This window comes from Pinus tabuliformis, chromosome 1_2, assembly GCF_031772625.1.
Source record: "Pinus tabuliformis cultivar Carrire ecotype Pingquan chromosome 1_2, CPIR1, whole genome shotgun sequence".
In the NCBI taxonomy this organism is placed as follows: Eukaryota; Viridiplantae; Streptophyta; class Pinopsida; order Pinales; family Pinaceae; genus Pinus; species Pinus tabuliformis.
The window spans coordinates 658,435,713-658,449,412 of record NC_142298.1 but is presented as its reverse complement, the minus strand read 5'-3'; the positions used below and the strand labels follow the sequence as shown (position 1 = coordinate 658,449,412).

The window sequence follows — 13,700 nt, the reverse complement described above, 5'->3', positions numbered from 1 at the left end:
GGAATTTTTGAAGGATTTTGTTGACCATGCTTGCTTTGAAAGTTAACTAAAATGAAATACAAGGTAAATTTATTATACAACGTTTACGTTGTTAAATGCATAATGTGGTATTTTTTTCATATGATTATAGTAATTAAAAGATGAATATTAAGTGTATCATATTTTATTTTTTAATATTGTCAATAATGTCAATGTTTATCATGTGATTGGCTAGAATTGAACATGGGTAGGGAGGATTTCATTCCTTCCTTCCAACCATCTAGGATAACCCCAATTGAATAAATGTCTCACAATTTTATGTAAAAATTACCAATCGATAAAAAATAAAGCTATCAATAAAAATAAATAATTTTGCATTAATATTAATAATGATAATAATATGGAAAATATCCTTGGTGGAAGAAAGGTAGAGGATCTGGCGGGGTCTGCAACTCTCGCTAGGGTTCATCGGATGTGGCTCGCGCTAGGGCTCGAGCGTTAACCCTTTCCCCTTTTGTTTACTCTGTGCTACTGGCGATCCTAACTCAGTACTCCTGCTGAGTTCCCCACCATGGATTCTCCCTTTGAAGGGGCGGGCTCATCCCCCTCTGCAACCACCGGACGCTCTTCTGATAGGATAGAAAGCGTAGACCCTCTAATTACTCCAGGCACCCTCCCTCGAACCAACCAGGACACTGAGCCTACCACCGAGGCTATCGGGGACCCTGCAGCAAGTTCTGAGGCCGCAAAGGATACAGGCAATGACCAAAAGACATCAACATCACAGCCAAAGGCGTCTTCTACAACATGCATTCTGAAGATTGCAGAAAGAATCAAAGTAGATCTCCCTAGCCATAGAATCAACAGTGAGATCCAGTATATGAGGGATCATGCACTCATAGGCAAGTTCCTCGGATTTTGGCCTACTAAAAAGGCCTTGCATGGCTGGATAGCTTCCAAATGGAAGCCTAAAGGACAAGTCACTCTGTAGCTTGGCCCCAAAGGCTTCTTCACTGCCACTTTCAACTGCTTGGAAGACAAAACTCGCATCTTCGAGGGAGGCCCGTATTTTTTCAACTCTTCAGGCCTGTACCTTCGTGACTGGAAAGAAAGGTTCAACCCAGACAAGGAAGATTTCAGCTGGGCTCCAGTATGGATACGCATGTATTCTCTGCCACTGGAATACTGGAATGAGGAGACCTTAAAGGACATAGGCAACAGCCTGGGGGTATTCATCAAAGCTACCGAGGAAACCAAAACCTGAAGATACACCTCCTATGCAAGGATTTGCGTTCACATGCATCTGAATAAAGCACTCACGGACTCGGTAAGTCTATTTCATGACGACTATGAATGGATCCAAACAATAGATTACGAGCATGTACCTTTTCGTTGCAGAAAATGCCATGAACATGGCCATCTCTTCAGGGACTGCCCTCTGAATCTTAAATCCAAAGCCCCAGTTAATGAGACAAGCAAAGATTCTGAAGGTTTCATAAAGGTCCCTAGTCGCAGAAGGCATGCCAAGAAAAATTTGGCAGCTCCCGGTACCTCCAAAAATCCTGAATCCCAGAACAGATTTGAAATTCTGACCTCTCAAAAAACTTCGGAGGATCACCCTGAAATCCCTCTTGCAGATCCCTCTCCTTCCTCACCCCCCCAGCCCCTTCAATCTGCAGTACCGAAACCTGCCTCAACTCTCACCAGCTTTCCCGCCTCTACCTCCTCTGAAAAAATTGATCCAGAGACAGCCCAGAAATCTTCCACCATGGAAATTGATGCAGCTCTAGCTCTCAACATTCACCAACAGACAAATGAGGAAGATCAGAATACCCCTATCCACATGGATGAGGAACTAGAGAGTGTAGATCTGGAAGGTCTAGATATTTTTAAACTAGAAACAGCGTGCAAACAAAGAGAATTTAATACAATACCCCCCTGGGAAATCGAAAGGCTGGAAGGAGTTCTGGTCAAAGCACAGCACAATAAATGCCTAGGCATTTAGGCCGGCAGTCCTTGGGATGGAAAGAAAATCTTGAAAGATACAAATAAACGAGGGTGCAAGATGGATCTGCAAAGGACAATTATCATCGGAGAAATGCTGGTGGATTCTGGTAGATTCCCCAAGCTGACCAGGTTCTACAAACCTCTCCCCCACGGTTCCTTAGGAAGCTCATATCATGGAACGTGAGAGGGCTTAACAACCCCACAAAACACAAAATGTTAAAAAATATGATCCAGCAAGAAAAGCCTTCAATTGTCTTTCTTCAAGAGACCAAAGGAAATAACACTGTATTGGAAAGGATTTTAAATAAGGTTTGGTCAGGCTGCCGCTCAATCTATGTGGATGCTTCAGGGGCTTTTGGAGGGCTGGCAATCTTGTGGAACCCGCAGGTACTTACTCTCCAATACTTTCACGCACCACACTTGTTCATTCAATCAACCTTCCATCTAATAGGGACCAATATCCACGACCATCTCTTTAATGTATATTTCCCACAAAACTTACAACAAAAGATGGATCTCCTGGACACACTCACAGCTCTCAATTCAGAAAGGCAATTTCCCATTTGGATTGGGGGAGGATACTTCAATATCATCACGGCTTTGGAGGAAAAATCCGGAGGCAGATCGAAGCTAGAAGCTGACAGCAACGGCTTCAAAGACTTCATCAACAATAATCAGTTAATGGACCTTCAAACCTCCAATGGTATGTACACCTGGACCAATAAAAGAAGTGGACCTCAGCATATAGCGTCCAGGCTAGACCGCTTCCTTATATCAGATAATGCCATACACCTGGGTGGGGACTTTCATGCTTCCATCATGCCTCAAGCGGGCTCTGATCATTGGCCCATAATGCTTCAATGGTCGCATCCGGGCTCAAAGTGCAATAGACCTTTCCGCTTTGAGGCCTTTTGGTTCTCGCATCCCAAATTCAAAGAAGTAGTAAAAGAGGCTTGGAAGTCTTTCAATCCCCCTGCAGGAGCCAAGATGTTCCAGCTCCAACAAAAACTAAAACATCTCAAACAAGCTCTCAAATCTTGGAATAGAACTCAGTTTGGTAACATCTTTGAAAATCGGAAAGAGCTGGAGCAGCAGATGACCTCACTACAACAGAGAATTATCTTGGAGGGAAGAACAGATGAACACGTGCAACAGGAGCAGACCCTCTCAACCAAGATTGAAGCACGAAGGCAGCAAGAAGAAGTTTTGTGGCAACAAAAATCGAGAATCAATTGGCTAAAGGAAGGGGAGAAAAATACAAAATGTTTTCATAGATCTACAATTCAAAGGAGAATGCACAATAATATCACCTTCATACATAATCGACAAGGGGAGAGATTAGAGGCGCATGAATATGTGGAATAGGAATTCAAAGAGTACTTTCACGATATTCTCCGGGAGCCCCCAGGATGCAGGGATCAAGCCATTTGATCACTCATGCAGCATATTCCTAAACTTGTTTCAGAGGACCACAACAAAATGTTGCTCTAGCCCATCTCCAAGCAAGAAGTGGAGGATGCCATGGCTCAACTTAAGGATGGCAAAGCGCCTAGACCCGATGGCTTTACAGCCAACTTCTTTCATGCGTTTTGGGAGCTAATTAAAACAGAGGTCTGGGAGAGAGCGGAGGAATCAAGATCGATGCACTGGATCCTTCCTTCCCTAAATTCTACCTTCATAGTGCTAATTCCTAAAGTGGATGAACCCAATACACCTGACAAATACAGGCCCATAGCACTTTGTAACGTCATTTACAAGCTCATATCCAAAGTCTTGGCGAACAGGCTCAAACCTCTTCTCCCTCTTCTCATTTCACCTGAGCAAACTGGATATGTCGAAGGGCGCCAGATAATGGACGGCATCATTCTCTCAAATGAAGTGATCCACTCTCTCAAGCTATTAAAAAAGCCAGGTATGATTCTTAAGCTAGATCTTTCCAAGGCTTTTGATAAACTTAGCTGGAATTATATCAATCAGATGTTATTGGCATTTGGCTTCAGCACTACTTGGACTCGGTGGATCATGAACCTCATCTCTTCACCTAGCTTCTCCATCCTGCTTAATGGCTCTCCTTCTGCCCCCTTTCGTCCTTCACGCAGAATTCATCAAGGTGACCCCCTTTACCCTTTCCTCTTTGTCCTAATGGCTGAAGGCCTCAGTTGCTTCCTTCACTCTGCCATCTCTTCCCATTCTATAAAGGGCATCTCCCTTCATGGTCTCCCCCCTATCTCCCATCAATAGTTTGTCGACGACACTATGCTTTTCGGCCACCCGTCAGCTCAAGAAGCCCCGCCTTTAAAGCCCTGCTCAATCTCTTCTCTGAAGCCTCAGGAACTTCCATCAATGCCTCCAAGTCCCAGCTCTTCTTCTTCCATACTCCCACCCTAACTCAGAGGAACATTGCCAGGATTCTAGGCTTCCAGATAGCCGCGCTTCCTTCGAAATATCTAGGAGCTCCATTGCTGGACTCTGCTATTAAAAAAGCCTCATGGAGAAACCTCATTGATAAGCTAGAAACAAGGCTCTCTTCATGGAACTTCCGTTCGCTCAACATAGCTGGCCGGCTCATCTTAATCAAATCCGTTCTCCAAGCTATGCCCTTTTATCTTTTTTCTATATTGGCGGCTCCCAAATGGGTTCTCAAGAACATCCGCAACCTTCAAAGAAACTTTCTTTGGGGGTCTGCGGGACTCAACAGGAAATGGGCTCTTGTCAAATGGACTGAGGTCTTTCTACAGAGATCAGCTGGTGGGCTAGGTTTGAGGGATCCCTTTCACAGCAACAATACAATGAGAACCCATATCTAGTGGAATTGGATTTCCAAACCACAAACTCCTTGGGCTCGTCTCTGGCAAGCAAAATATGCGCCAGGAAGTCAATGGGAAGATCTCATCAGAATCAGCACAACAACTCCTAGCTCGTTGATCTGGAATGCTGCCAAGAAACATAGTGCCTTCATTCAAGCGCACAGCTTTTGGGAAATCTACTCGGGCACTACAGCGAGATTTTGGGAGGACTCTTGGAAACAGCTCCCTAAACTTGCCTCTCTCTTCCAAAAATCCAACTGGCAAGCTTCGATGCAGCAAACTAACCAAATCCATGTTCATCAGTTTTGGCAGCGGCACTCCCCACAAGACTTTCATCTCTGGAGATCAACCAACACCTGGCAGGAAAATTGGTAGGAGGAAACTTATGAGCAGATTGATCAGGAGTTAAATCTTAGGAAAATTAAATACTCTGATAAAAAGGATAAACTCCGATGGGGACACACACCAAAAGGAATTTTCACCACCAATGAAGCATACCAACTCCTCTATCAACGCACGCAAATAGCAAAGGATCAGATTTGGGATCAGATTTGGCAACCTAGTATCTGGCCTAAAGTTTCCACTTTTCTATGGCTTTTGAGCAAGAAACGAATCCTTACTTGGGATAATCTTCAAAAGCATGGATTCAATGGACCCTCTAGGTGTCCTAATTGTAATCTCAATGCAGAAACCATCTTGCATCTCCTGGACACCTGCCCACTAGCAGCACAACTGTGGGAGAGAATTGCTCAGTGCAATAGAAGAATGGGCAGATGTGTGGGCAATATCACAGACACCATCAGAAACTCACCTCGGCATCCTTTCCGAAGACTTCTTCTCAACTCTCTTTGGAGCCTCATTCCGGGCTTTGTCTACTGGATCATATGGAAAGAGAGAAATAATAGAACTTTCAACAATCTTAGCAAGACACTTGATACCCTATGGCTCCTTCTCAAACAAAATCTGCAGGAAACTCTTTCTCTAAGACATTGGCAAGATTCGGACTTGCCAGACTCTCCTCAGGAACGCCTCATCCTGAGAGATTGGAATATGGACCTTACCTTCTTAGCGCAAGTCAAAACTAGTCCCCCAATCAGCACTGCCTCTCCCCTCATCTGGTCTCCCCCGGCTTCACAATCTTACAAATTGAATTTCGATGGGGCTGCTAAGGGGAATCCTGGGCTGGTTGGCTATGGTGGTGTCTTCAAAAACGAATTTGGTTCAACACTGTTCATATATCATGGTTCAATTGGCAAAGATACCAACAACGTTATAGAACTTGAAGGTTTATGGAAAGGTCTATGCATTGCAGAAAAGGAAGACTTTTTCCCTCTTGAGGTAGAAGGGGATTCTCAAATCTTAATAGCAGCAGCCACAAAGATTCAATCAGGAACCTCAGCAGCAAATATTGCCTCGAGTTGGAGGCTTCTGAGTCGATTGGAACAAATAGAGGAATGGCTCAGGACTTCCAAAAGCATTACTTTCAAACACATTCGGCGATCGACCAATAGGGTAGCAGACAGATTGGCTAATCAAGGAGTCAATCAGCAGCTCCTTTCTTTCTCAGGCGCTTTAAGTGAATCCAATGATGTACAACTCACACAAGATTGCACTTCTCTAGTGCAACAGGAATCATCACCCCCGGATGCGGGTGCATAGCCGAGAGATTAGTACGCTGGCGATGCGAAGGCAGGGCGCGTGTCTCATCACAAGGGCTAGCCAATATCGCACAAGAATTGATTTAATGGCACTGTTCGTAAACATAAATGTTGCAATTACGCAGCTCATTCCCTCTTACAGATGTATTAGTATATTGGTAATGATGCTCTGCTTGTTATTCCTCCCCGCTCCTCCCTTCTGCACTTGTTGGTTCAGCAAGGTGGATGATAGTCCAGGGTATTGGCGGTCTCAGAATCAAGGCGACGACATTCGCATGGGCTTTCATGCTACAATCTCTCCTCATTGCAACTCCCTCGAACGCCCCCTCTCAGCCCCATCCACGGCTGTCTGTTCGGCTCCCCCAGATTTCTTCAAGATGCCAAGAGTGCGCCCTAGGTTGATTAGCAGAAGAGGCAGCTCCCGAGGTCAAGCCTCCCGCTAGCCCTCCTCCACAACCTCGGACCCTTCGTCTGAGGCTTCAGATTTTCGTTTTGAAAGATACCCTGAGACTAGAAGCGGATGTGGTAGAGGTCGAGGGCATTTCTTCTCCGAAGAGCACTCTCTCCATCCCAACTCTCATACAGCTAGCTTCCGCCTCCCTTGCACCCTCGGCAACTCCTCCTTCATTGTTTCCGTTACTGTCGAGTTGTGCGAGGCTTCTGCGGGTTTGGAGACTGACAGTCCAGGACATCCTTTGGCACCAAGGATGGAAAACCAAAATGATACCTCGCAGAATGTGTATACTCAGAGAAATACCCAAGGCGGATCTGTAACTCTGGATTCGACCTTCCAGGCTGGTCCGAGTGCTCCTACAAGCGGGGCTCCTTTAGGTAATTAGGGCCAACCCTCTGAGTGTGAAGACCCAGACCAATTTGGCTGCCGCATTATTGAAGAATCACCTCCAACTTTGCAAGAAGACTGATAAGGTCTACACCTTTTGATTTTTGTTCAATTTCTGAAGGAAGCTGCTCACTCCCATCCAAATTCACAGCCTTTTCATGTTTTCAGCTCTCAGAATCAGGTCTCTTTCAATTTCGGATTTGTCGGTTTCCCCTGCGTGGGCGGCTTACCCCTGTTTTTGTTCAATATGTTAATGGGTCACTGTCTTGGTAGCGGCTGCGTTGTTCCTCTCTTTCTGTCTTGGTACTTTGTTACTGTTTTCAGTTATCTTAAGTCTCAAAGTAAGTCATTATGCTGGACCTCTGGTCAATCTCTCAAGTTTTTTTGTAAGCATGTCGTCTCATCGGCTAGAACTCTCGAGGCCTCTGCCTCACTGTAATCATATTTTTGTATCAATATAGAAGTAGTCATATTCAGCAAAAAAATAAAATAAAATAAAATAAAATAAAATAAATAAATAAAAATAAATAAATAAATAAAAAATAAAAAATAAAAAATAAAAATAAAAATAAAAATAAAAATAAAATAAAATAAATAAATAAAATAATAAATAAATAAAATAAAATAAAATAATAAATAAATAAAATTAAAAAATTAAAAATAATAATAATACTAATAATATGAAAAACATAATAATAAAATTAACATTAATAATGACATTATTAATACTGTTAATATTATAATTGGATATAATAGTATTATTACATGTAGTAATTCATCTTATTCAAATGATGTTTTTATACTATAATATTGTTCTTTCATGTTATTAATAACATTAATAGTATTTTAATATTATTATTATTAATAACATTTAAGTAATCACACTAATATTGAGAGCATAAAAATACTAATAATTTTAATATTAATAATGTTATTATTAATATTTTGTCGAACGGGATGGCTAATGAGGGTATGCAAGAGGTTGGGGCCGATCCTGCCACCCCACCACAACACAATTCATTTAAGAGGAGTGGTGGTGTGGCCAACACACCCCATGCACAAAAAATGCAAGTGTTCCTTTCTAAATTTATGAACATGGGAAGTCTTCACTCTTGTCTCAACTTTGTTTGCAGAGCTTCCTTATGTGACTTTTATGGTGTGTTATGGTCCCTCCCCCGGTGTATATGAGATTACTTCTAGGACTTTCAACATTGAGGGGCTTATGCATGGAAATTTACATATTATCACTATGAATCCCTTCTTACATTTTCCTGAAACTTTCCTTATTATGCCATATAGGAGCGACGGTAGTCTAGTTATGTTTGTGCCCTAGACTGGTTTATGGATTCTGGGCAGCGTCCTGCTCACAAAGAGAGTGGGATAGTGAATTAATGGGATATTTTAGCTATCCCTATGGGACTTCTCAATGGACGTTGTGGTTTCTTCCAAAGCTAGTATTTTGTATTGTAGTGGTCACCTCCCCATCATCAGTTTTATAGCATTTAAAGGTGTGGACAACGTGGTATGCTACCATTGGGGTACTTCTTGATTCTCTTGGTTCTATTCACATTTATTTTGGCCCTGCATTTATTCGTTTCAATCCAATCTATTGTACAATATTTATTGGTATGACCATCAAGGAAATTTTGAGGTCTAAAATGGTCCTCCTAAGGAAAATAATAATAAAAATAATAAAATAAGAGTTCTGAATTTTTAAAAGAAAAGAAAGAAAACTGCATTTTTAATTGTATTTTTGACTTATCTCATTGTATGTTTACTCGAATTTCAAGTGTATATACTCATTGGATACAAAAATAGATTTAACATCCAATCAGTACCCACTCTACACATTTTTTTAGTATATCCACACTAATAAAAAAACTGAAATATATAAAACACATTTTTCATGTATTTTGAATTTTTCTCAGTGCGGATTTACTCAAACGTATGTTGAGTGGATACTCATTGGATGAAAAATCTAATTTTTCATCCAACTATTAGGCACATAAATCCCTTTTACTAACAAGAGCGATCTCCCTAGATCCTAAAGGAAACTAGAAACAAGAAAACAATTGAATGATTCTTTCCCTAAGATGATTCTGTTCAAATTGTAAATACAAGAGTAGAAGAATAGGCCTCTTACCTATTTCTAAAATGCTTGATGAGGATCCCAGATCTGTCTCGATGAAGCTTCCAAATGCTAAAAAAGACCCACAATCACAGACATAAAACAGATCAAAGACATATGCAATCATAACAATTTAAACAAGCTTAATTGAATGATCAAGGAGATTAGAAATTGAGATTATCTTATTGACTATCAAAAGAATCGTAAACCATTCATCATTTCAATAGGACAATGCAATGTGAAAAAGGATGCATTTGTATTAATTCAAGGATAAATAAGAGCCTTACAACCTTTGCCTTGATGTCATGAGGTTCCTCCCAAATGCCTCTAAACCTCTCCTTAGTTGATAAGCCCTCCAATCTAAATCCAATAGCATAAGTGTATCTTTTCTTAACCTCTTAATCTCTTTATCCTCTAGTCAATTTATAGGCTAAGAGGAATAATTTTCATATCCAAAGGAGAAGGATGAGATCCTCTAATTAGGGGATTACGGTCCCTTAATGAATGGGAATTAGCTCCATGATCTAAGGTGTATGGCTCGAATAGATATGACCTAGAAGCTTTCAATTGGGATATATTTGACCAACAATGCTTCTAGAATTCGCTTTTTATTTTTACTTTTCTTTGATTTACCTACATGGTCTATAGTGGAAGATAGAGCGCAGTTCTACACAATAATCAGGGATAGAAACTACAAATGCACGAAAACTTGCTAGGAAAAGTGCGTAGGTCACACTTAACAATTTATAAATCCATTTTACCCAAAATTCACATCTTCTTCAAGGGTTTTTTACTGTTTGACTTCTTAGGGATTGTAATGAAACATGTTTATGGATGGCAAGAGATCCATTTAAATGGTCAAGTGCAATGGTGACAAAATGACATGTAACATATTACCCCCTAAAGTGTGAAGTCTGAAAAATAAGTTTTTAAACATTGAAGTGTTGTATCATGCCAAAGATTGTATCAAAGACAATGGTTGGAACCTTGCAAGAAACATTCGAGGATTACAATGCAATATATAATCATCATTGAGGTAGGCATTCCCATACTCAAAGTAAAACTAACTCAATGAATAAGTACAAAAAAAGTCAAGAATCATATCCATAGTAGACATAATATGGACGCAGCCATTAGCTATGAATTTGTCTACATAATCATGAATATATAATTCCTCACAACCTGGAATGATGAAACTATATCCAAGGTCTTGATCTCCATCTCTCGATCCATAGTACAAATCTAACCATGCGAGTGAATGTCTCGAAGTCAAACATGGTAGAAACCACTTGATTATCAATCAATGATGTGAATCGTTAATAAGTGTGAGAGAAACCACCAATAATGACAATGGCTCTCAAGGTACTCTCAATACAATATGTTGTCTTAGGGGGTCCTGACCCAGGTTCAGATTTAGTTGCACCAACCAACAAAACCCTACACTACTGGCCCTTTCGACAACAAACTGCATAGCGCAGGCTGCAGTCTCACCCGAAGCAGTATGGGGGATGCAAGAACCAAGTTTCTGCATCTAGAGACTAGCGCGATGTCTTTTATTGCCTCAAATCCACTTCGCGCAAATCGATAACCTCTTAGGGCACGTTGCTACAACTCTGTTAAAACAACCTTCATACCTTCACGAAGGTCTACGATCAGTCCTTGCAGACCTCTAACATTCAATTAGCCTACCTACGTGCATTAGAGAGCAGTCCTAAATTAGTGTTCATGCAGATTTACTTAAGTTATTAGTAAACATAGGAGAGATTACCAGAATCTTCATGAAAGTAGTTAAACATACATTGCGTACATTACTAAGACTTATTCAAGAGAATTGCATAAAATTCAATCAATATCTCATAAAACAAATCATTCATCAGCAGTATATAACATTAACAGAGATAAACAGAATACTCAGGAATTCTTTAGAAAACGGTCTTTATTGATCTTCAATTCAAGGTTACAGACTCAAATTTCCCTGCGCACACAGCTGCAGAGGTCCATGCACTCAGCTGCGGGCTCTACCTAGGCCTCTATGCACTCAGCTGTGGAGCCTTTCTTTCCCAATCTAAGTGCAGGAAGCAGAGCCTTCCTACCCTAGCTCATGTCCTAGACCCAATTCTCTATCATTCTTCGTCTTCTTTTCTTCACTGTCTAAGTATATCTCTATGTCTATTTTTCCCTTCGTTAAGACTCACTATTTATATACTTTTCATACAATGCCATTGTCCACGGACCATGGATGAATCTCAAAACTAGCTCAAACATTACATAAAACAAGTGGCAAAGCCCCTTTGACTCGTATTTATCTACACGCTCTGCATCCACAAATTGCGGAGACTTTACATTATTTAGAAAAATGTACCAAAACTTGGGTTATCTTAACCCCAAACTAACCCAAGGGACCCCATCCCAACAAGTGCCCAACACAAATATCGTGACTTGCCCTCGAGTCACTCTGCTGGCACTGTGATCTTACTGCGAAGATCCCCCAGCTCCACCTGAATTACTGCAACTTCCACAGTGTCCTGTGTCGCTGCCCATTGAACCTCCTCGATCAATTTTTTAGTGGTTGGTACTTCTCTGACCAACCTCATCATTTGTTGTGTCTGTTGCAGTCCTTTAAGCTTATCCTGAATTGTAGTTGTGACCTAATAAGCCTCCTCCAACCAAGGTTGCAACCTGGATTTTAGAAAGGCCTCCTTCTTCTACGCTTCCTCCACTTGTGCTAGTAGTTTTTTTCCTTCATGTAACTTGGCAAGGTGTTGCGCTGGTGCTAAGGAGCACTCAAGCACCCTGACCTCATCGTATTGGCATTGCAGCTCCCATACCTATGTGTTCAATGTCTGCAGGTTTGGATCCTCCTACAGAGTGGTCACTAGCTCCATAGCATGCTCGAACAGTGTCGCACATCAGTTACTGTGGCATCCAAGGTAGCCATGCCTTCCTTAATTACAACTCCGCACTGCTCCCGGACCTCAGGTGGAGTTGTGGGCCGCAACTTTAACTGCAGCTCTAAAATCTTCATGTTGAACTCGAAAATGACTCGTCCAACTTCTGCTTTAGCCTCACACACACCAATGGCTAGTTTTTTTATTTTGGCTTTTAGATGTGCATCCTTCGAGATGTGAAACTCAAGCACTGTCTTGCATGCCTCTGCTACTGCTGACTCTAGACATGAACTATGTGCCTGCAGGGCCTCCTTTTCATTCAGAGCCTATGTCTTTTGAATAAACAATTGCTGATTATTGACTTTAAAATCACTGACAGTAGCGAGTGCTCATTGTTCTCTGACCTTGAGTTCTTCCATGACTCCATGAAGTAATGCATGTAAAGATTCAGGTGACGTCACGACAAGTTTCAGTCCCATGTTTGTGGATTTGTGAATCAGTGTGTGTTGTTCATCTGTGTTGGTGCGGACTGAACCTTCAGGCAAGGGGAAGACTCCCACATCCTACTCCAGGCCATCTCTGCAACTGTACTTTTTCCTCGTGACAAATTTCCTTGTGTGCCGCTCACTTTCTCAACATCTTCCTAGGTTCTGGTTGCCTGGAGATGCAATTCATGCAGATCCTTCTGGAAACCCCCAAGCATCTGCATGTATTACTACTCGAACTGCTGCAACACTTCTATGGCAGTGTCCCAAATTTTATCGCCAATCCCATCAAGATCGCTTTTTGTCAACACCATGGGATCAACTTGTGTTGTATCATATTTTTTCTTTTTCCATGTTCCACCCTTCTTCTCCTTTCCACATATTTTCAAAATAAATGGGGTGCTCTGACCCTCAGCACCTCTGTTGCCTTGTCCTGAAATTTCTTCTTCCTCTGTATTTAGTGAAGGTGACTTATCACCTTTCTGGGACTCGGGTTGTACTTTTTCTACCTACTCCGCAACAGCGTGTTCCTTCTTAATGCAAGCCTTGTATGCAGCTTCATTCTTGTGTTGTTCTGCGAGGGTACGCGCATCTTGCTTAGCTTCCTCCTTTTTCTTTTGCGTAGAAGAACTTCTCGCACTCGTCCTTGTTCCAACATCTACTTCTGACGAGGCATGCCACTTTGCAGGCCATGATGCTACAACCTCCTGCACATCCATTTCTGACACCAAATAGGGCAACTGGTTCCATTTCTGCTTTGGATCCTTCGACGCTTAGATATAGACTCTGTGGAAGTCATCCTTGAATGCCACGTAGGCTAACGGCTGCGTGAACAAGGTTGGGGATGACCTCAGACGTTGATTGATTTCCATACAAAGATCCATTTCCATAAGAACCCAAAATATCT

General features: G+C 41.7%; 1 protein-coding gene across 1 annotated transcript; it reads left to right on the top strand.

Annotated features, from left to right (window-relative positions):
* Nucleotides 1-2,496: 2,496 nt before the first annotated feature.
* LOC149207397 (uncharacterized) lies at nucleotides 2,497-3,351 on the top strand. Its single transcript, XM_089398025.1, has one exon. The coding sequence runs from the start codon at nucleotides 2,497-2,499 to the stop codon at nucleotides 3,349-3,351; it is 855 nt and encodes a 284-aa protein (XP_089254151.1).
* The last annotated feature ends 10,349 nt before the right edge of the window (nucleotides 3,352-13,700 follow it).

Coding starts and splice junctions, on each gene's coding strand:
- LOC149207397 (XM_089398025.1), top strand. CDS start 2,497: ATGGATCTCCTGGACACACTCACAGCTCTCAATTCAGAAAGGCAATTT.